This window comes from Colias eurytheme, chromosome 1 (genome assembly GCF_061535395.1).
Source record: "Colias eurytheme isolate Ceu_HAF_F1 chromosome 1, ilColEury1 Martin Lab GWU primary, whole genome shotgun sequence".
Taxonomy (NCBI): Eukaryota; Metazoa; Arthropoda; class Insecta; order Lepidoptera; family Pieridae; genus Colias; species Colias eurytheme.
The window spans coordinates 328181-351795 of record NC_142980.1 but is presented as its reverse complement, the minus strand read 5'-3'; the positions used below and the strand labels follow the sequence as shown (position 1 = coordinate 351795).

The 23615-nt window shown below is 36.7% G+C and overlaps 2 protein-coding genes across 2 annotated transcripts in view; one reads left to right on the top strand and one right to left on the bottom strand.

The window, feature by feature from the left end:
- Nucleotides 1-2768: 2768 nt before the first annotated feature.
- On the bottom strand, nucleotides 2769-3326 carry LOC149910831 (uncharacterized). The gene has a single exon (XM_090106778.1). The coding sequence runs from the start codon at nucleotides 3324-3326 to the stop codon at nucleotides 2769-2771; it is 558 nt and encodes a 185-aa protein (XP_089962904.1).
- A 10008-nt stretch (nucleotides 3327-13334) lies between these two features.
- Plod (procollagen lysyl hydroxylase) overlaps nucleotides 13335-23615 on the top strand; it is a 40018-nt gene continuing 29737 nt past the window's right edge. The window contains exon 1 of the mRNA XM_090119557.1: nucleotides 13335-13474. Coding sequence (XP_089975683.1) covers nucleotides 13345-13474 — 130 coding nt within the window. The 5' untranslated portion in view covers nucleotides 13335-13344. The remainder of the gene's footprint in view (nucleotides 13475-23615) is intronic.

The following is a 23615-nucleotide window of genomic DNA, read 5'->3' as shown; positions in this document are numbered from 1 at the left end:
AGTGAGTGAGCGAGTCCGGCGTGAAGTGCGCGCGGGTGGCGGCGGGGCGGGGTGCGGCGGGCGCTGCGATCGATGCGCCCGTTTAACGGCTCGCTCCCCGTTACATTAGTTCCACTCCTTTCCGCCCGAGTCGTTGAGCGCTTTTGTATACATTTTGAAACATATGAAAAGCGCAACATTTTATTAATGTATATTTTAATAAATGCTGTTTGTAATGGTGATGTCGCTTACCTATGACCTACTTCTATACTATTTTAAACTGAAATCAAAATTTTAGGGCATTCCATTGTAAGCAAAAGTATTATATATACAAAGAATTAAAAAAAACTGTAATTTTTAATAGAAAACTACACTTTCTTTAAGAATTACCTATACCTTTTTTTCGGAAGAGTTGTATTAAAATTATAAAACCGTTTATATTGCAAAAGATTTTTGCTTTAATTTTACGCTCCGTCTATTTACTAAAGAAAGGACGATAAAAGAACCACGATGATCCATTTTTCACTACAGTAACGACATCTACGCGTGGTTTCCTAAAAACATTATTCAGACTTATGTTACCTCTATCTCTATGAGAGAGCAAAATATAAAGTTGTAGGTGTATAATTGAAGCTATAGATTGTAGATGGCGCTATTAGAAACTTTTGTGATCGTTGTTTAGTAATGTTTGTTATATAAATACGTCATATTTAGTCTTATTACCCTCAATACTTTCACTTTTTTTCGTTTTTCAAAAATATAAGATGTTAGTGAAAATTCACAGAAACTTCTTTATATTTTTATTTATATATAATTTACAGCTTAAATAACTGGTAAACTATCATGGGTTGCAAAATTTGATTTCCTTTTTTTATCTGTTTTATTTCGGAATACCCTTAGTGTATGTTATTATTATGTTTTTGGACTATGAAAAAGCATCGTGCTCTTGTCAAATTGTCTTCCTCAGACAACTTTTCCATTAAAATATTTTTACATCCACTTTTGCCATGGGCCAACCAACGTACCAGTTTCTTGAAACCTCTTTGAAGATTTCAATTATTCCTTTACATAATTTGATAAAGTATTCTCGACTGATAGACACTTACATTGATTCATTCAAGTGATGATAAAACGGGATTTTTCATAGCTTTAATAATTTTACTTGTACTACAAATAGACTACAGGCCCATGTTGAAAAAGTTATGGGTCATTTGAACCACCAGGTGACCTATCCATAACGATTTAAGAGCATAAAATAATAAGGGCGGCCGTACACGGACTGCTCGTGCAGTTAACGGCTGAGCGCCGTACACGGACGGCTCGAGCCGTCGGTTGTTGACTGCTCGAGCCGTCGCTACCAACCGCTCGTGCCGTTGATTTTCTACCGCAGTCGAGTCATGGATTCTGACGAGGAAGCACTGTTTCAATTCTGTCCTAGAATTGAAAGTGTCAATCCCAGTATCAACAGTTTTATATACTTTTTGGTTTAATGTACATACTTCAAACTTTATTGATACATACATATTATAATTGATTTGTTTCATTGTAATGATGTGAATAAATAAAACAATCATTTTTTTAGAAAAATTCGATAAATTTAATGATACCAAAAAATATGGTTTTTCTTTCAATTATTCAGTATCGGAATCAGTTGCTGAATTGTTATCGGAATCAACATCTTCATCGACGTCCGAATTATCTTCTCTATTATTTTTCACTAATAGTTACATCGAAAAATATATATTTAGTTATATTTTATTATCAAAATATAACAAAATTCACTTTACATTTCGTTATATAGATATTTTCTTTTTCAGGTTTTTTCCCTTTGAACCAACGAAAATGTACGGCACATGAAAAAATATTATCTATACATAAAATACTTTAAAAATAAATTTATTTCATGTTGTGTCAAACCACCCCCAGGACTGCGGAAAGAGAGGGGAATGCAACTCTCAATTTTTTCCCCTTGTCGCATGATTTTTGTACGGCGTTGCGGAATAATGGATTAAAAGCAGTATTGAAATAGACATGACATGACAAAGATGCCGTACAAAATCAAATGACCAAATTTACCCCGGTAATTGTCGGAAAATAAATAAAAATTCCGACTTTGTGGACCACCATTTTTGTACGGCACTGTTCGTTTTCTTATTATTTTTAATGGGATCTATCGGTGGTAAAGAATGCCATACAAAAATATGTGACCAAAATTTACTGAGTCTACCTGTATTTTCGAATTCTCATCTGCACTCAGTTGGACAGCTTATAAGTTACGAGAGATCCGCCCCGGCTTCGCCCGTGGTACATATTTCGCAATAAAAGGTAGCCTATGTCCTTTCTCGGGTATCAAAATATCTCCATACCAAATTTGCAATATGCAAATTGGTTCAGTAGTTTAGGCGTGATTGAGTAACAGACAGACAGACATAGTTACTTTCGCATTTATGTGTGTGAACTCAATTATTTGTTCTTGGGTCTGGGTGTAATTATCTACTAGCTTTCCGCCCGCGGCTTCGCCCGCGCAGTCAAAGAAAAACCCGCATAGTTCCCGTTCCCGTGGGATTTCCGGGATTGCGTCATTTTCCCGGGATAAAAAAAAGCCTATGTTTTTTCTCGGGTATCAAAATATATCCATACCAATTTTCATGAAAATTGGTTCAGTAGTTTAGGCGTGATTGAGTAACAGACAGACAGACAGAGTTACTTTCGCATTTATAATATTATAATATAGTATGGATTTCGTCGTTCTCGCTGCTCCAAGAGTTGGAACACATTTCTGTCAAACATCACATTACGCTGTTATAGTCTGTAGCAGGCACTGACGACGTAGCACTCGTAGGAGTAGGTGTGGATGCTACTGCTGTGCTTGCCATACCTTCAACCTCTTCGTTTAATATGTATGCAGGCTTGAGTCTGTCAATTGATACTACTGTAGTCCGAAGTGGTAACTGTATTTGGTAGTACTTGTCGTAGCGCTTCAGTACTTCATAAGGGCCGTCATACGGCGGAGTGAGTGGTGCTCGAACTGTATCGTTCCGTATGAATACATGAGTACACGTAGACAAATCCTTGTAAATAAATGTTGCTCGATTTGCGGGGGATCGTTTAGTCGGTGTGAGTATAGCCATAGTTTCTGTCAGGCGTTTCACGTAGTCAGCGTCTTCAATTCCCGTCCGTGTAGGCACGAAGAAATCGGAGGGCATGCGCAGTGTAGTGCCGTAGGTCGTCATAGCTGGGCTCAAGTTGTTATCTTCTCTTATAGCTGTGCGTAAACCCAGCAGTACTGTCGGTAGTTCGTCTGTCCATTGACAAGTACTGCCGCGAGCTATGAGCGCGGCTTTCATAGTGCGATGCCATCGTTCGATTTGCCCATTTGCTTGAGGGTGAAATGCCGTAGTGCGTATTCTTGTAACCCCAAATCTTTTCATGAGTGCCTCAAATAAAGCAGATTCAAATTGTCGGCCTTGATCGGTAGATATGCGTAGCGGGCAGCCGAAGCGTGCAATCCAGTTCTCGTACAATGCTTTCGCGACGACTTCGGCAGTTATTTCTTGAATTGGAACTGCTTCAGGCCATTTTGTAAGACGATCAATGATGGTAACGCAGTATCTCTTGAGAGTCGTAGTGGACCGACTATATCTATGTGAATGTGTTCGAATGGAGTGACGACGTGCCGGTGAACTTTAGCTCGTTGACAGCTGATACAAGACTTGGCCCATAACGTAGCGTCTTTATTCATTGCTGGCCAGAAAAACTTCGATGTTATTAGCTTTCGAGTAGCTCTAATACCAGGTTGGCATAGTCCGTGTTGAGCGTTAAATGCCATATAACGGTATGCCTTCGATAGAAAGGGACGGGGCGATGCGCTTGATAGCTCGCACGTGATTGGTCGATCGAGTCCGGGTAGCGTGACTTCACCGAATGTTAAATTTGTTTGAGTTTTTAATTTACTAAGCTCTTCGTCGTCACTTTGGTCGATGGCTAACTGCTTGTAGTCGATTACATTAGGGCATTGGATCTCTTCGATGCGTGACAACGCGTCAGCGACGGTATTCTCTTCTCCTTTGATGTACTTGATACTCGAACAGAATTGACTTATGTAATGCAATTGGCGTTCGCGCCGTGGAGTGTCGCTACCGCTTGCAGGTCTTGTTAGTGCGAAGGTGTGAGGCTGACTTCGCATCCTTCAATTAATCTTCTGAAGTGTTTAACAGCCGCGTACATCGCTAATAATTCGCGATCATACACGCTGTAGCGACATTGCGTAGCACTCATTGCTTTAGAGAAAAAGGCTAGCGGTTTCCATCAGTTCTCAATCTTTTATTGAAGTACAGCGCCGAGACTATGATCTGAGGCGTCAGTCATGATGGCAAGGGAGCAGCCAGGAATGGGAAAACATAATGTTGTCGCTTCTGTGATGCTTTGACGGCATTTCTCAAAAGCTTCAATTGCTGCAGTAGTCCATTCGATAGGCGTTTTGCCGTTCTTCTTTTTATTATGTAGATACTTGTTTAATTCATTTTGTAGATGTGCTTGGTTCGGTAGGCCGTCTTTGTAAAAGTTCAACATTCCTAGGAAACGACGCAGTTCTATAATGGTCTTCGGTTGAGGATACTTGAATATTGTTTCTATTCGCTGTTGTGTAGGTTTAATGCCACTCGACGAGACTTCATAGCCCAGAAAATTGATCTTTTCTACTCCAAATACGCATTTTTCGATGCTCAATGTAACTCCGTAGTCGTCGAGGCGTTTCAGTACTTGATTTTTAGTACAGTACTTTGTTTTTTAGTTTTTACCTATCCTGCAAATGAAAAAGTATTATCCTTTTTATGATTTTATATGCCCTCAGTTTCAATTCTTTAAAAATCTATTTCTACCTTCTTTTTGTTTTTCAGATATTGTGAGTGAACTGTTTGTCTCACAGACTTTGTTCTATGCTCTAATGAAAGAAAATTAAATGCACTACAACTTTACTATACGACCTTCTCATAGAACGAGCGGTTTTGCCAATATTTTGCTTCAAACGGGAGCAAAACTAAAAATTTCAATATTTCGGGAAAAATAAACCATCTTCGAATGGCCACAGTTTAGTCGCTATAAGATTTAGAGAGCTGTAATTAGGCTTAAATTGTTGCAAATTTAATAACCTTAATTTATGTACGGAATGATACTTGTCGGAAACGCATAGTTTATGACTTTTAGAGCTAAAAGTGAAAAAGGTCCAAAATTTTCGCAGTTTATTATTTGCGTATAATCTTTTTTCCTACTTTCCCAAATTTTGCAATTTTATTAATTACCTATCCTGCAAATGAAAAAGTATTATCCTTTTTTATGATTTTATATGCTCTCAGTTTCAATTCTTTAAAAATCTATTTCTACCTTCTTTTTGTTTTTCAGATATTGTGTGTGAACTATTTGTCTCACAGACTTTGTTCTATGCTCACATACGCTAATTTTCTTTCGAGTATTCGAAAGAAAATTAAATGCACTACAACTTTATTATACGAACTTCTCATAGAACGAGCGGTTTTTGCCAATATTTTGCTTCAAACGGGAGCAAAACTAAAAATTTCAATATTTCGGGAAAAATGAACCATCTTCGAATGGCCACAGTTTAGTCGTTATAAGGTTTAGAGAGCTGTAATTAGGCTTAAATTGTTGCAAATTTAATAACCTTAATTTATGTACTGAATGATACTTGTCGGAAACGCATAGTTTATGACTTTAATGCTAGGCGTCCACTAGGCGGATCGGACCGCAACGCAAAAATACGCCGGCCTATGTTTTGTATGAAACATCGTCCATTAGCGACGGATCGGGCCGGGGCGGGCCGCAACGCATTGGCGGATATCGCTTCGCAGGCGGATTTCTGCCGGCGGTGCGCTGCGGCCCGGCCCGCCCCGACCCGTCTAGTGGACGCAGGCAGGCGGCTGTGAGCGGCGAGCGTCTGTTAGATAAAATCCGCCTAGGCGGTCCGCCGCGCCCCGTACAGGTGGACGCAGGAGCAAACAGCGCGTCCATTAGAGACGGCCCGTTGCGATGCGACCCGCCCCGATCCGTCTCTAATGGACGCCTAGCATTAAAGCAAAAAGTGAAAAAAGTCCAAAATTTTCGCAGTTTATCACGTGGTACGCAGCGAGCACAACTTTTTCGAAGTTGCAAATTGGGATTTACATCACCCTAACTGATCCAAACAACATACCAAAAATTCAGAACTACATCGTGCTTTGCGAATTTAATGTTAATTTCCACTGGCCTATCACCAATTGTAGAGGGGTTGTGAACTCAAAGACGATTCGGATCGTAATAATTTTATTTGCACACAATACCCGTATTTATACAAAAATCGATCAAAAATTAAACCAATCAGAATTCTGATTTTTAAATTGAGAATTGATTTTGAATTTGAGAATTCGTCGAACCGAATGAAGGAGACAGTCCTATCTCTGTCCTGCTCTCGCCACGTAAATATATTTCGCGCTGTAGAATGCGCCGGCTTCTATTCAGAACTACATCGTGCTTTGCGAATTTAATGTTAATTTCCACTGGCCTATCACCAATTGTAGAGGGGTTGTGAACTCAAAGACGATTCGGATCGTAATAATTTTATTTGCACACAATACCCGTATTTATACAAAAATCGATCAAAAATTAAACCAATCAGAATTCTGATTTTTAAATTGAGAATTGATTTTGAATTTGAGAATTCGTCGAACAGAATGAAGGAGACAGTCCTATCTCTGTCCTGCTCTCGCCACGTAAATATATTTCGCGCTGTAGAATGCGCCAGCTTCTATGTCTCCCATAAGGTATTCGAGCATTTAAACGGCAATGCCATCCGTCTAAGAGCGTATACGCACTATGCGGGTAGCCGCATTGCGGGTAGCCGTCCGGCTGACCGCAAGCACAATTATGTACGTAATATTCATTTCTATGCGCACTGCGATGCGGCTACCGCAGACCGCTCCGGTTGCTCGGAGAGCTACGTCACGAGTGACGGCCAGCCGGACGGTTGCTATACGCACTGTGCGGTTCAGTCTGCGGCTGCCCGCAATTGAGTGAGTGTGTGCACGTGGTTGCAAAATGCTAGCTCTCATCTCGTGTTTGCAAATAAGGATGCACCCAGTACTTCTTTCTTTGCTTTTCTTCTTTACGTAACGTGTGTAAATGTAGTAAATAGCTGCAACTTCTTCCATTTTCATCTTTGAAATGGTTTGACATGACCGCAAATCGCAACGGTTCTTCAACCGCACTATGCGGGTAGCCGCATTGCGGGTAGCCGTCCGGCTGGCCGCATTCGCAACCGCATCCTGCGGTCAGCCGGACGGCTACCCGCAATGCGGCTACCCGCATAGTGCGTATGAACCCTTAGCCTTTAAGGCATTAGTAGTCCTGTCTCTGGCTTGCGCAGCTTAGAATTCACGGTGATATTTTCGAAAAGCACTTTTTTTTTCAAAATATTCTTGGAATTTCGTCATTTGTTGATTATTATTTTCAGCAACACTTAAAATGTAGATCCACGCGGCGGGAATAAGGTTCTCTGGTACTGGTGCTATACGTGAGCACAACCTGGCGGTGTTCCGCCCAGCTGTTGTGCTCAGAAAATTAATTGTTTTAGCTTATTTCCATAAATCGGCATTAACATGACGGTAGTATCCGGTCAAATCTACAACCGGAAATATGATTTAACTGCTTTCATCTGCGCTGTTTTACAATCAGATTTTATTTTTTTAATACTTATACAGTATATTTGAGATTGAAAAGAAAAAAGCCGAGTGTGTGTTTTTTGTATTTTGTTAGGTAGTTAAGTATAAATTCTAGTTATTATGCCAGTTACCTGTTCGTTTGAGTTCACATCCAGATGTGCAGTGCATACCTGATAAAATAGACGTGGAAAAAGTACCATCTGAGTAATAGGATCCAGATGCCTTTATTAGTCTTCATGATATACGAGTGGCAAATATGATAATTTCTCCTCTTCAGCTGATACGAGTTCGATGTAAAAATGTATGTTTTCTAACATGTTATCTTTGTATTTGTTCCACAGGTCATGTGGATTCGATGGGAAGCATGTCGTAATGATGATATAATATAGTGTCTGGGGGTCTTCACCTCGGATTAGAGTAATAGTGAATAAATTAATATGATCGATGTGGGATATTGTTTTTTAAACTATAAATTGCAATGTTTACCCAATTTTTTTTGTGCACTCCATTGTTTCATTGTTTAAACAAATTATTGTGAAAAATTCATCTTTGACCATAGAGGGTGTCCCAAGAAGTAGTGATATACTGAAGCTGGGAGGTAGAGGACATAGAGGGCTATCCGAATCACCCCCATGTATGTTATGCGATTTTTCGTATTTTCGGAGTTATGACTTTTTTTTTTCAAATTTTCACCTATCGCCGAGTACGTAGATATTTTGATTTATGGTGACGTGAATTATGGCGGTAAATGCATCATCTATTTCATCATCCAGTGCGAACAACCAACTTCGACGGCAACTTGTTTTGAAGAAATTTCGGGATATGCTTCCACAATTAGTGCTAGACTTTTCTAGTACTCATACCTCAGTTGGTCTTTTAGAGTGTTTTGATCCCCATGAGAAACTGGATCGATTGGCATCAAAAAAAAATTTTTTGAAAACTGCCGATTTCCTTGCTGACCGTACATTTTTTCAAAAATCTGTGAATGTAGATTAAAATTTCTCAAGAATTTAAGGATAGTCTCCTAAGAACGTTTTCATGTAGCTACAACGGTTAAGGTACCTGTCCTTCATGCCCCATCTTAACCTTCCACCCTGTATATGTATACTATTATCTGAAAAAATTTTTTTTTAAATATCTTGAAATTTCATGAAATTATTAACCTTCAAAGTCAGAAGGTGCGATGTGATAAAAATGGCTCATGACGCACAGTGGTGAACTTGCCGATGTGAAGTATGGAAGACATGCCGCAACAACGGTAAGTTTTTCATTTTAGGTGCCGCAGTGAACGTGTTAAAAATGTCGAATCGAGCTTCGTTGACATCAGCGAGTTTCTTCAGTCCGTACATATGACATAAAAGATGGAAGCGTGGGGAAAATTGTTTGGATATCACAACGATCGGACCCTACATCAGCGAGCGCTTTTTGAAAGATTTCAGATTTTCTCAAAATATTGAAAGGTCTCTTTTTGCCTCGTTTGTACAATGCTGGATTATAATCGCATCCTGTTATAGCATGGAAAGCAGGCAGTGCGCGTAAAAGCATTGAGCCTAACTTGAAGACGAAATGGCTCCTCCAGACTTCCGGTCATGCGGAAACCGGCAGATTTTGTGTTTGGCACCTATTTAACAACGAAAAAACGTCTTGCAATAAAAAAATTATGTCTGATGGATCTATCTAAAGGCAAAAGATTAAAAATTACGCGTTAATAAATGACTTTAAAGTTAAGTATATTTTCCTGTGCGCACTAAGAAACGCAACCACTACCGCCAGCCAGACAGCTCGGACTCTAACCGAAATAGCAAGAGAAACAGTATATCAAAAACCCAACTATACTAAAATGACTTTTTTTAAAACGTTACTAGCTCCCGTACCACTATGTATAAAACTTTCTTAAATTGTTCGGTATCTAATAATTACATTGATTTTAATTTTTTTTAACTCTAAATCAAAGCTTATCACTCTAAATTATGCTTCATGATGATTTTCAACTAGCTTTTGCCCGTGGTTTAGAGTTTTCATTTCTTTACCTATCTCATGTGTTGAAAGGATATTTTAAGATCTCAAATGGAAAAAAATAAATCGGTTATAATAACCCATCACGTTCTGAAAGAATAAAATCATTCGATGCAACTTTGGAAATTACATTTCTTAAATCTGATACTATTACTCATTTAGCCTGCATGCAGTAATGCAATAAGTAGTAATAGTATTGTCTTAAATTCCGTTGATTTTCCATGATCCAGTCATTATAGGAAGTTCACCTCGGAATTCAAGATACCCAGCTGTAAGTCTGTACATGTATATACTTGTATATTAATAGACCGGGAGATACTGACACAAAATTTCGAGTCATTTGTAACAGGATGGCGGTTCTACAGGGTTCTTAGTACGCAATGACAAAAAGAAAAATGATGGTGTGAACGCTGGTACCGGCGGCGGCTTAGTCGCGTGGGCGTTAGTCGAACTCGTCGGAAAATAGCGAAAGTCAAACGATTTGTAACAGTATGGCACTTATTTTTCCTGGAAGTTTGAGGATCAAAGATTATAAATACAAAATTTCAAAGATCTAGGTGTTGGAAATCTTCACTTATATAAATTAATACTAAATTAATTTTTCAAGTATGACAGCACTTTTTCCCCCTACTAGAAGTATGGCAAATATAATAATGGTCACATTTTATCAAATACTCTCCAAAAATCCAAATGCAATACTGGTACAAAAAGTTTGGCGAAATAAATTTTTTTTGCAGATTTTCGGCGGTATGGCGACCATTTGGAATCGTCCGAAAAGTATGGCATGGCGATTTTCGTAAATGGCTGCACGACGATGGTTACCTGTGCAAAAGTTAGCCTGGTACAAATGGTTGAATAATTGTTTTATTTAAATCAACATATTCGCGTCGGTATGGCGGGCTGTAAGTCACACCGGAAAAGCATATATGGCATGACACTACCGCCTACTTCTTTTTTATGGGCTATCGGTAAATACTAAAATTTTTGTGTTACAAATCGTTTGACTTTCGCTATTTTTCCGACGAGTTCGGCTAACGCCCACGAGACTAAACCACCGATACCAGCGATCACACCATCATTTTTCTTTTTATCATTGCGTACTAAGACCCCTGTAGAACCGCCATCCTGTTACAAATGACTCGAAATTTTGTGTCAGTATCTCCCGGTCTATAACACCCTAAAAGTTGTCTCAAAACTTACACCCGTAAGCAACTATTAAATTTCAAGGTCAAAGGTCACTAAGTCGTTTATTGGAAATATCTCATTTCCTATGGGTTTTTTGCTTTTTGTATTTATATTCAATATTGTAGAAAAGAAAATTCTCTACAAATTGTGTTAAAAAAATTTATACGGTGAACCGTTTTCGAGATAGAGGGCGGAGAGCGCGCGGTCACAGCATCACTTCAAGTCAACCGGTGTGCGCCATAGTTGATGAACTATCAATGATTATAATTATTTGTCAATTTTTCTTAAGTATTATATTATATTTTATCATTTTTTTCCTAACTCCACTTTTTATTCAGTATTAATTTATTTAACAACACTTACCTACCCATGTAATTGCAGAATTGTTAATGAAAATATAGGAATTATATTTTAATTTTAACCTAATTAATATTAATAACTTCTTACATGATGAGAAAAAAAACAAATTATGAATTAATATTTTTATTAAGAAATATCATTTATTTTTATTGAAAGTAAAAAATGGAATAAATAATTATAATTAATTTAAGGGTACAAAAACTACAATTTATAATTTTAATTATCTTCTTCCTCTTCATCGTCATCTTCTGGCTGCTGGTAAATTTCAAACTGGTCTTCATTATCGTATTCAACGACATTTGTCTCAAGTTCTTCCATGATTTCGGAGTCAAAGGTTCCATCTTCGCTAATGTCGCTCTGATATGGTAGAGCATTGAGACAAGCTTGCCCATTACATTGGCCACAATGCTTAAGAGCATTGCAAGCCCGCTTTCCTGCATCCGCATCGCGAACCACAACCACTCTTGCAGTTGCAGAAAATTGTATTTAGCAAATCTTCTGGAGCAGGTGGTAAAATTGTCATGATAGGCTCCAGAAAATCGTTTCGCATTGCCCAACCCCATACCTGGGTTCCAAATCAAGTCCTAACCAAGTTTGAACTTGATAATATACACGGTTGAAATGTTGATGAGCAGCTGCACTTGTTGCTGGAATATTTGAAAGCTGCACAGGTTTATTAAGTTTTGTAGACTTGACGTAATGCATAGGTATAGCGAAGATGATCGAGACTTTTCATAGATTTCGGAGCATTATAGACTGCCAATAAGGTTTGAGTTCCACTCTCTGATCTCTGGGCCGAACAATTTTCGGAAGAAAGATGATGAATAGATGAACTAGCTGCATCATTTGAGGAATCAAATGCTGCAGCTAGTTCATCTAAATTTGTCAGTTAATTATTGAATTGATATAGATTTAATGCATGAAGAAAATGATAAAATATATTATATTATAGTTAATAAAAATTGACAAATATATTTTATAATCATTGATTTATCGATAGTTCATCAACTATATATGGCGCATTTTCGAACGGAATACATAAATCCACAATTAGTGTAGGACGACATGTGCAAAAGTTTCTGCCCTACATGAGGGCAAACTCGACACGAATTTCACGTTGTAGCCCTCCTACCATGAGCGCAACGCATTGTGGGCTATTTTTTAGCTAAATGAGCCTTCTCGGCCTTTAGCGTAACGTATGCACTATGACGCAGGAACTTTTGGATAAAAACAAACAAAATACAGACACATAAATTATAGAAATGGACTCTCATTCATTAAGAAAGAAAAACCTGTAACTTAACGAAGATCATAATTATATACTTGAAAGTTGTTATGAAATTTTGAGAACGATTTGGTCTAATATAGTTGAACCATTGATCAGTTTTTGTTGTTATCGGTTGAATGACCTCAGATAACTGTTGGTTCACCCGATTCTTGGACAAAAGTTAGCGACAAACTAAGTTTTAGAGCGCGGAATTGCTCGCAAAAAATTGATCGACTTTTACTCGACACTTTCTATAATTTCACGGTGAATTAGTTTCGGCTTGAAGTAACTCTAAGTGCCTGTTCATACTTTGTTATAACCGTAACTGTGGTTAATCATGTTCCACCATGAACCACTCCCACAGTAAAGGAAAGCGAAATCCTATTACCTTTGTTCTGGAAAACTTAGCAACTGTTTATTTTTCATATTGTACCCAGTTTCTTCTAAAATTACACTTGTTAAAGTGTTCACATAATAGGTCCATATCATCACAGTTTTTAAAGAAAAATTTTGATTTGTATTAATGTTTCTTTTTTTGATTTCATGTTTCTTCGAATTACATTTTAATGCCTGATAGATATTTGATAAAGGTAAAAGGACTCTTGGGCCCCATTAACGAACGACATCGGGAAAACAAGAGGGAAACTATTGGCCCTGATCTCGTGAAGAATAAAGATTCGTATGGTCGGTCGCAGCACGGCGGAAGGCAGGATGTGCAGCACGGTAGAGCGTGGAAGGCTTCGCCGTGAGCGAGCCCTAGCGGCGGCGGGCTTGCGGCGGGCGGCGCGCAGCGTGCGGCAGTGCTGCGCCGACTGTCCCCGTGGCAACATGTTCCGCCCCTGGCTGGCCACGCTGCTGGCCGCGCTGCTGGCCTGCACCGCCGCCGACCGATCCCTACAACCCTACTGCACACAACGCTGCCAACAGCTCCCATGTCAGCGTACCCACTTCCCCGCGAGTAAGTCACCTTACGGCTCCGGCTCGTTTCTTTAATTCTTTACAACTATTTTTGCTAATTTATTATTTTCTGAAAATACTCAATAAATTGTTTAAATGCCAAATTAAAAAAAAAATCAATTTACTGGACATTTTATAAACAAAGGAATATTTTTATAAAGCTGACAGCGATCGCGAATATACAATGATAGAAATGCGAATATGTTTTAATTGCGATTTAATGACATATAAATCGATGATTGTCTATATACAAATAGGTCAAATACACTAGCACTAGAGTTACAAATTTACAATACACTGGCTCTGCAAGGTTTAGAGTTGGTTTTTTGTAAGTTGTTTTCATATTATAAAAATACAAAAGCATATAAAAAATTTAACAGCGGTGGGTTCCAAAAAAATGTTTACCCCCTTGCCTTAGACCAAGCGAAACAAACTCAACAGGTTGTTGTTTAACTTTGTAACTGTTACTTAACTTCTCTTGTACCGCACAGTCGATACAGAACAAATTCGCAGGACGAGACAAAAAAGATCTGGATTTGGTGCTGGATTTGATAAAAACTGAGTATCGATGTCTATTAAGATCAAGCTGATAGGCTGCATAAATCGTCAAAAATAAATCGTCTAAAACATCCACACAAGGAAGGAAGGAAAAGGAATTTGCACCCCTTCCCCCTGTATTTTAAAATTGTAATTGAAATTTTATACATAAATTTTTCCTAAACCAAACCGCTTTTTTGCAGGTTTTATACTTCAAAAATATTAAAGGGGTCGTTTGACATCCCACTCCTTTATATCACCTTCACAACATCCTTGACGACTTTCGATCATCTGGACATTTCATGTAATAACTGAAGCTACTTTCAAAACTACACGAATTATTTCCGCTGATTTAATTTATTTTCTCATCATAAAGTCCTATCGAAAAATATTCAAAGGCAAAGTTGTAGGCAATAAAATATCTGCTAGTTTAAACTTCTTTACATAATTTAACATTTTCAATTTTATACGAAAATCAAAATATATGAATTGAAAAATAAATAAAATAATAATAATTTCAATATTGAAAAATAATTGCCTTTCTGTTTCCACTGCTTTTGTAGTTTTACTAACGCTACTTTCGTCATCAATCTTCTTTTACCTTTGATTGAAAGTACCTATGTTGGTTAATTTAATAAAATTTTAATTATTATTTCAAATTTCAAATTTATTTATTATACATACATACATACAATTAAAATTACAATTACAATTTATTACAATATACAATTAATATTCATGTAAAAGTATATAAATATAAAAAGGCTACTAAAACAATTTATATACAAGCCAATGTTTCCCTAGCTAGGTTACTGGGCAACCTGTGTTTAGGAGAAACAGCTTGCCTCTAAAATAAATTCACAAAAAGCCTCTTAGCAAGTACTTAATTATAAATTAAAATTGGTTACAATAGAAAGTAAGAGAAAAAAAATATGTATAAATTTAAGGTGTATAAGAGAGAATGGTGTGCCGTATGAAACTGTATCGTATGAATGTATATATGTATATTCGTGTGTGTGTGTGTGTGTGTGTGTGTATTTATTTATCATAGTTATCCCATTGTTTAAAATGATGTCCCTTGCATCAGTCTTTTCCTGAGATAAACTTTCAAGATGTTAGAAATAAATTTATCATACTTATGTACTCTTTTTTATTTTAATATATGTCTGAAGTACAATTATGTTAACGTACCATGTAATTTGTTTGATAATTTTAATGATATATGTGTTACATAATATTAATATTATTGTATATGCGAAAGTGTGCTTGATGCGTTTGTGGTTATAGAGAGATTTTAAAACTTGTATGTTTAAAAACAGTTAAGAGACTTGGGAGTGACATAGACCATCTCATTCCTGAGAGAATTTTATTTGACTACGCGAGCGAAGAAGAAGGCGGAAAGCTATTATAAATAACCCTAAACCTTATGGTCCAAGATCCCAGAGCGATAAGACATAACTTATTTTCTAAAAGATGAAACTTTAAGTTCTGAGTAGTGCCTCATGTACTTTGTATACCTGCATGTTTGTGAAGTTTGCCCAGTGACACCTGGGCAGGTACCAGGTGAGAAAGGTGACTAAAAATAAGAGTTACTTTACTTAAATTTAGATGGCTGTTTTTTAGATATATTTTATAGAATATCATTCTCAAATGGAATCTCACGTATCAGACACTTTTCATGGACCAAAACTTTTGTCAGACGCTTTAAAGCTCCACCAAAAATAAATGAACTTTACTTATTTTTTAATGTCTGATTTTTTAATATGTTATCAACATAACTATCACAAAATTATATTTAATCAGTCAGACAAATTGGAATGACCAAAAATCCACTAAACACAAAAAAATATTCGGCCGTGAGTACGAACGCGAGAGCATTATGTATGCGTTTTAGAGCGAGTGAGACGTCCATAGTAACCAGGTTCTCCTTCTTTAACTCACATTCTGTTTCAGTCTACTGTGTATGTGCGCGCAATGTATAGTATTAGACCGGGAGATATTGACACAAAATTTCGAGTCATTTGTAACAGGATGGCGGTTCTACAGGGGTCTTAGTACACAATGACAAAAAGAAAAATGATGGTGTGAACGCTGGTATCGGCGGCTTAGTCGCGTGGGCGTTAGTTGAACTCGTCGGAAAAATAGCGAAAGTCAAACGATTTGTAACAGTATGGCACTTATTTTTCCTGTAAGTTTGAGGATCAACGAATATAAATACAAAATTTCAAAGAATCCTAGGTGTTGGAAATCTTCACTTATATAAATTAATAATAAATTAATTTTTCAAGTATGACAGCACTTTTTCCCCCTACTAAAAGTATGGCAAATATAATAATGGTCACATTTTATCAAATACTCTCCAAAAATCCAAATGCAATACTGGTACAAAAAGTTTGGCGAAAAAAAAAATATTTTGCAGATTTTCGGCGGTATGGCGACCATTTGGAATCGTCCGAAAAGTATGGCATGGCGATTTTCGTAAATGGCTGCACGACGATGGTTACCTGTGCAAAAGTTAGCCTGGTACAAATGGTTGAATAATTGTTTTATTTAAATCAACACATTTGCGTCGGTATGGCGGGCTGTAAGTCACACCGGAAAAGTATGGCATGACACTACCGCCTACTTCTTTTTTATGGGCTATCGGTAAATTCTAAAATTTTTGTGTTACAAATTGTTAGACTTTCGCTATTTTTCCGACGAGTTCGACTAACGCCCACGCGACTAAGCCGCCGATACCAGCGTTCACACCATCATTTTTCTTTTTGTCATTGTGTACTAAGACCCCTGTAGAACCGCCATCCTGTTACAAATGACTCGAAATTTTGTGTCAATATCTCCCGGTCTAATACTATACATTGCGCGCACATACACAGTAGACTGAAACAGAATGTGAGTTAAAGAAGGAGAACCTGGTTACTATGGACGTCTCACTCGCTCTAAAACGCATACATAATGCTCTCGCGTTCGTACTCACGGCCGAATATTTTTTTGTGTTTAGTGGATTTTTGGTCATTCCAATTTGTCTGACTGATTAAATATAATTTTGTGATAGTTATGTTGATAACATATTAAAAAATCAGACATTAAAAAATAAGTAAAGTTCATTTATTTTTGGTGGAGCTTTAAAGCGTCTGACAAAAGTTTTGGTCCATGAAAAGTGTCTGATACTTGAGATACCATTTGAGAATGATATTCTATAAAATATATCTAAAAATCAGCCATCTAAATTTAAGTAAAGTAACTCTTATTTTTAGTCACCTTTCTCACCTGGTACCTGCCCAGGTGTCACTGGGCAAACTTCACAAACACGCAGGTATACAAAGTACATGAGACACTACTGAGAACTTAAAGTTTCATCTTTTAGAAAATAAGTTATGTCTTATCGCTCTGGGATCTTACTCTATTAGCAACAATATAAAGATGAGCTGTCTATTAGTATTTTTTTGACATCACTATCGAAATATATTCGAAGAAAGGATCTCTTCTCGTTTCATTATTTTTGGTTTTATTATCGATATCTACAAAACTGCATAATATGTCTATGTCCATATATGTATTTGTTAGATGAAAACTGATGGATAGCTGAGATTCCCTAATCACTAGTTTTTTATATCATTAACATAGTCATCATTACAGCACAGAGAAATGACAATGATTTCCCAGTTGTATAAAAAATATTCTTGACAAAAAGTGTAGTTTTCCAGTAAATAGAGACCACTTATTACCAAAGCTGTGTAACTGATGTCTACAATCCTTTCATAGACGTTGGCGTGCCAATTGCCGGACACTTCTTTATAATGAGCGCTGAACTTGAAACACTGAATCTTATTACTTGTTAAGAAAATTGCAATGTCGCTATTTATTATACTTACAGAACTGTATAATCAAATAGGAATCTTTGTTGTTTTGTCACCTTAATAAATATTTTCATTTATTGCCATTCTTCACTATAAATAATTATAGTTTGTTGGTATTTTTTGTCACAAATTTTTATTAAAGTGAAACTTTTTTTAGTAAAAATTTTTGTCCTGTGTAGCGCATGTCGCGTGACGGTCGAACCGTACGATAATTATCGTACAAATACGATAATTTTGTGCCTAAGTTTCACTTTTACCGTGGTTTCATAAAACCACACAACATTTTTTATCAATCACAACGAGTTTGTCATCGCGCGGGTGATGCTGTGTGTAACAGCTAGGTATTTAAATCTAAGTACGTTTAAACTTTTAAAAATACTTAGAGAAGCATCTAGGTGCGTATAAGATTGTATCATGAATAAAGTAAAATGTATTGTTCGCCCAACATAAAGGTATCATCCCATCTTACCCTGCTTTCCTAGGGTTTACTTACAATCCTGAAATGCACTCATGAAAGGAAAACTAAAAATAGAATACATATTGTTGTGCAGAAACTCTATTGAAAGCGTTACTATACCAGTAAGTACAGTTCGATACATTGAGCAGATAATCCCAGGCTGCATATCTCAAAGCCTCTTAACGAAAGCAGCACACACGAGCAGTACTGTTTTGTGTCATAAAACAAACTAGCTGTTGCCCGCGGCTTCAACCGCGAAGACGAAATAAATTGTCATGGTACAAAATTTCATCTCCTATTTTATCCCCTTGGGGGTTTGTCCAAAGTGTTCTCTTAAGAAGCCTACATTACATCTATCTGCATGATGCAATTTCAGCCCGACTGGTCCTGTAGTTTGGGTTGTGCTTTTATAGATTAGTCAGTGAGTCACCTTTGCATTTCATGTATCTAAGTAATAGATTTCGCGTAAAGAAATAAATCATAATATAAATAAATTTTTATAGCAAATACAATTTTAGATATAAGGTCGAATAATTTCATTTTAGGTGGCATTTTGTTCATTTTTAAAATAATTAGTAGGTAATTAAAAAATCCATATCCCATAAGTACCAACTGTTTTGACGTACCTACAGGCTCTTTTCAATGTAATTCTGAAGAAATACACATAATATGTGAACCCGAGACGCATATAAACGTTATAAATGATTAATGACCGACCGAAATATCGACATAATTCCGTAAAATTCGTAACATGTTCGTAACTAACCATTGAGCAACGTAATAATAGATCAATGTAAGTAACTCTACATTCACACGGAGACACGAATTGCCGAATCTTATTTTGATCGTATCTGTAAATAGCGAATGTTGTATTCACACATCACATTTTGAATTGTCGTATGCCGTATGTTGTATTGAATGAGCCACGAAAAACAGTAATGTGAAAAATAACAGTGGAGTTCACTACTTACTAAGAAATTAAGAATTGTTGACTTCGCCAAAAAAAATGAAAATATCTAATTAAGCGCCATTTCATTAAAAGTTAATTTAAAACTTAAGCAGTGGACGATAGAGTGATAAAAAATAAACGGTTTATCCTAAGTTCGTTTTTATACAATAAAACGCTCTAAAGGAAACAGTAACATTGTATTAAGCAAAGGTTTGTTCATTTATATTTAATACAATATTTGCGACCGCAGCTAAAAGGCTCTTGATTGAAAATAATAGTGTAAACAAGAAAAATAAATGCAATTTGTGCTGCAATAATATGGCCAGTTGCTGAGGCATATCGAAATACATTCAATTGCTGTATAAAGTAATATCAATTTAGTATGCAATTTGCCATCGATAGGTAATATTTTCATCATATTAATATCGATTTAATGTGTTTGAATAGGATAATTACATACAGTTATCCTTCACGGTCGCTAATTATTCCTATGCAAGTGCTTGGATCAAAATCGATAAAGTGGTGGCGATCATAAAATCATTCATTGCATGCATTAAGAATTTATATACCTACTAGCGGTCCGCCCCGGCTTCGCCCGTGGTACATATGAAAAATAGATGTTGGCCGATTCTCAGACTTACCCGATATGCACAGAAAATTTCATGAGAATCGGTCCACCCGTTTCGGAGGAGTATGCAGACTAACATTGTGACACGAGAATTTTATATATAAGATACCCAACGGTCAAGATTATCATAAGATCATAGCAATGAAAAAAGATTCAACATTTCTGAGTTACATTCCATGAATTACCATCTTACATAGTCAGCGTTAGAGTTCTTACAGACAGGTTGTGACGCTTGCAATTGTGGCGTATTTCCTCCGCCATATTGACAGTCGACGACAATTGACAAACAGACCAAGAATGCGCAATTTATGTTCAGTATCTACCATTTTTTTATAAAATTAAACCCTTAGTATCATAGTGAGTCTTTGCTCAGCTGGTATACTTTTCCGCATCACGGTGTCTTGGCGAGATATTGAAGCTTTCAAAATAGATGTAAAGTCATCAAAAGAAGCGATTGTTATTCGAAAGTAATTTAAAAAAATTTGTACCTTCGCAAACGTGGATATAGTGTATAAAATCTTTTTCTTGTTCTCATTATAGATTTAGTTTTATACATTATCGATTTATTTTCATACATTTATTTTTCATTACTATACATTTAATATTTCTTCATCGAACGGCATTTTGCAACTGGCTCCTAGCCTGCTAATATGCGGCACACACGGCAAGTGTTTTGCCTGTTGACGGCAAGCGTTTTGCCTGTTAACGGCAAGCGTTTTGTCTGTTGACGGCAAGCGTTTTGCCTGTTAACGGCAAGCGTTTTGCCTGTTGACGGAAGCCATTGTTGCCTGTCAACGGCTGAAGTAGCCACTGCCGTTCACAACTTACCGTTCGTCCTTAAGAATTCTTAGTGTGCTATGCTAATACTTTATTAATTTGTTTTTCATAAACACACGGAAAAAGTGTGGGCAACAACTACCTAGTCATTTGTAAATAGGTTTTCATCGCAATTTTTCCGACACCAACCGTTTTATCGCCTGCTTCTTTAGGAATTCTCCTATGAAATAGTCATTTTTCATGGCTGGATCTGATTTTACCCAGGAAATTATTTTTAAGGTGGTTAATTTCCTTATTTCGTTTAACAGCCTTAATAGGTTTGTTTCTTTTTGTTTAAATTTTTGCTAACTTTTGGGTGTTCAGGATTCGCAAACATTCTATCTGTGGTGTCTGTTTGCAAAAACATTGAAAACTTTACAGACATCCCTTGTCAGCCATTACGATCCAACATAGAGTAAAAACTTTTGGATTTTCTTATTATTACGATTGTATTGTAATCGTATGTAGTCGTCCCAGCCACTTTGGAGATATTCTTTGTGTTTACCAAACCAAGTAAATCTTTTTGACTGGTTTGGATTTCCTTGGCCCAAACATTTTCTTCCCCTTTTATAACTTGCGACCAGACCATAATAACAATCAACAGCGCTAATATCGGGATAGACGTTCTGAATAGCATTTAACGCAGCAAGCTAAAAAACTAAGGTAGTACTTTAGTACTAAAGGCAGTTTAGAAAGAAAGAAATAAATTTATTGTCATTTAGAACAACCACACGATATATTATGTAAGTATATACCACACAATATAACAACAAGAATAAAATAAAAAAATAAAGAAGTTAAAAACTAATTGGCCTTTAAATTTACCAATTACATATTTTATTTACAAATGTACAAAAAATCCTTTTGACAATTGACATATTACGATTTTAGAGGTTCCAAATTGGGAAATTGCGATTTTATTAAATAAAGAAGCGTCACCTATATTTCTTAATTATAATAATACTAACCGCATAACAATTTGTACTCCCAAATGCATCTTGAATAATATATAACTGAGCAAAAGAAGATGGAGTTCATTTGACAGTTGCGTCCACAACATTTCTTTAACTTTATTAATGAAGTCTCTTTTTTCTTCCATACAAAAGATAATTATTGAGTGTGTCCATCATAGTAATCTGCCACTACATATAGCTTACACACGACTGCTTTTTTGGTATCTGTACTTGTTCAAGAAATTTTAAATTTCATTTTAATCATGCCTAAAGATTTGTTCCGAGAGTCGTAAATACTGTGTTTGATATTTTCTTATTTGGGTAAGGGCTTAAAGGTGCTTCTCCACCAGAGATATTGTGATAACACACTGCATAAACAGCTTTGCTACGAAAATGTAATAACTTATAGGTATGCTATGAAACTTTGCGACAATTTCCACTGATACTACGTAATTTACTGTTATAAGTAACTAATATTTCGTCACAAAACGTATACATGAATATAACTGCATGAAGATTATTTGGGTTGATAATGTTTATGGAGCGTAATTGTTAATTCGATTTCTTTTGATAATTTAATCTGATTCATGCTCGTCATAGTCAACTTGAACAATCATGTCTTCTGCGATTTTTTCTTCTTCTTGCTGGATGTTTATAAATTGTTCAGATATAAAAGATGTGGCAGTTTTCTATTCATCAAGTATCACATGAATCTTCCTCTGTTGTATTCTAACGTAAAGACTTTCGCACAGTCAATTAAATCATTTTTTTTCAGATAATTTTTAAATTGAAATTTTCCACTTCTGTACATTGCCGATGTAGTATCACAAAAGGTTATCGCATGTAAAAATAAAATATAGTTGTGGCATTTCCCACCGTTTGTTTGTTGCATAAATTTTTCTATAGCTGTTTCAATTATGAAAACATCTGCGTCATCCTTAGATTGTTTCACTTTAATATTTTCAACCATCAACATGGAGATTTGCGTATAGTGAGTGAATGGTTGCGCCGAGTTGCAGTCCAGTCGATTGTGAAATTTGGTAAGCCTTGCACGTATCTACCCTACCATAGTACCGATGCTTTCAAAACGCAAAAAAGTGCGACTATTCGGCCTTCCGTAAGGAAGCTCTCAGAGAGCTGAGCTTTTTAATTACAAACTCTTTGTTTACTTGTGGAAATATTTCTTTGCATTTCTGCACAAGTCATTCGTACACCACTTGTTTCAGTTGTTTACTGTGGTACCCTTTACTTTTGACTTCCCACAAGCAAGTTTTCTCTTTAAACAGCAGAATAAATTCTTGCCAAAACTTTCTATGATCGTCTAATGACATGTTATTTATTAATTTTATTATCAACTGCGTTCACACTTACGGCGAATGACTGTCAAGTTCACCGACAAATGCGCGCACACACACACTCGAACGGATTTGTCCTACGCGGCTCGGGTGCGCCGTGCGCGTCTCCAGACGGCGAGAGCCGCGCCGAGCCGCGAGCCGCGCACACCAATACATTCACACGCAAATTTGTCTGCGGACTTGTCGCCAGCGACAAATCCAGCGGATGGGCGTGCCTGTGAATGGTTGCCTTTAGCTAAGAATTGTTGTTGGTTTTGTGGAACTGTCATAAAACTCTGCTCCCGCAAAAAAGTAACTACTTTTACATATAAAAGTCTACACGGCGTACGTGACGAGGAATTGGGGATGGGGATGGGGACGGGGACTGGACGAGGAATTAGCTTACTTTTACATCAACATTAAGTTTCTGAGAAACACGTAGATAAACATACATATAATTCACTTCAAACTATTTTACGTTTTATCACAGACTAGTTTTATTATAATAAAACGCAATAAGCGTTTTTAATTATACGTTTATCTTCATTTTTTAAATGGTTCGAGCATATTCTGCTATAGTTATTTAGTGGGCATCCAATCGTCTTCTT

Bases quoted from the DNA above. Each gene is read 5' to 3' on its own strand.
- LOC149910831 (XM_090106778.1), bottom strand. From the start codon at position 3,326: ATGAAAGCCGCGCTCATAGCTCGCGGCAGTACTTGTCAATGGACAGAC.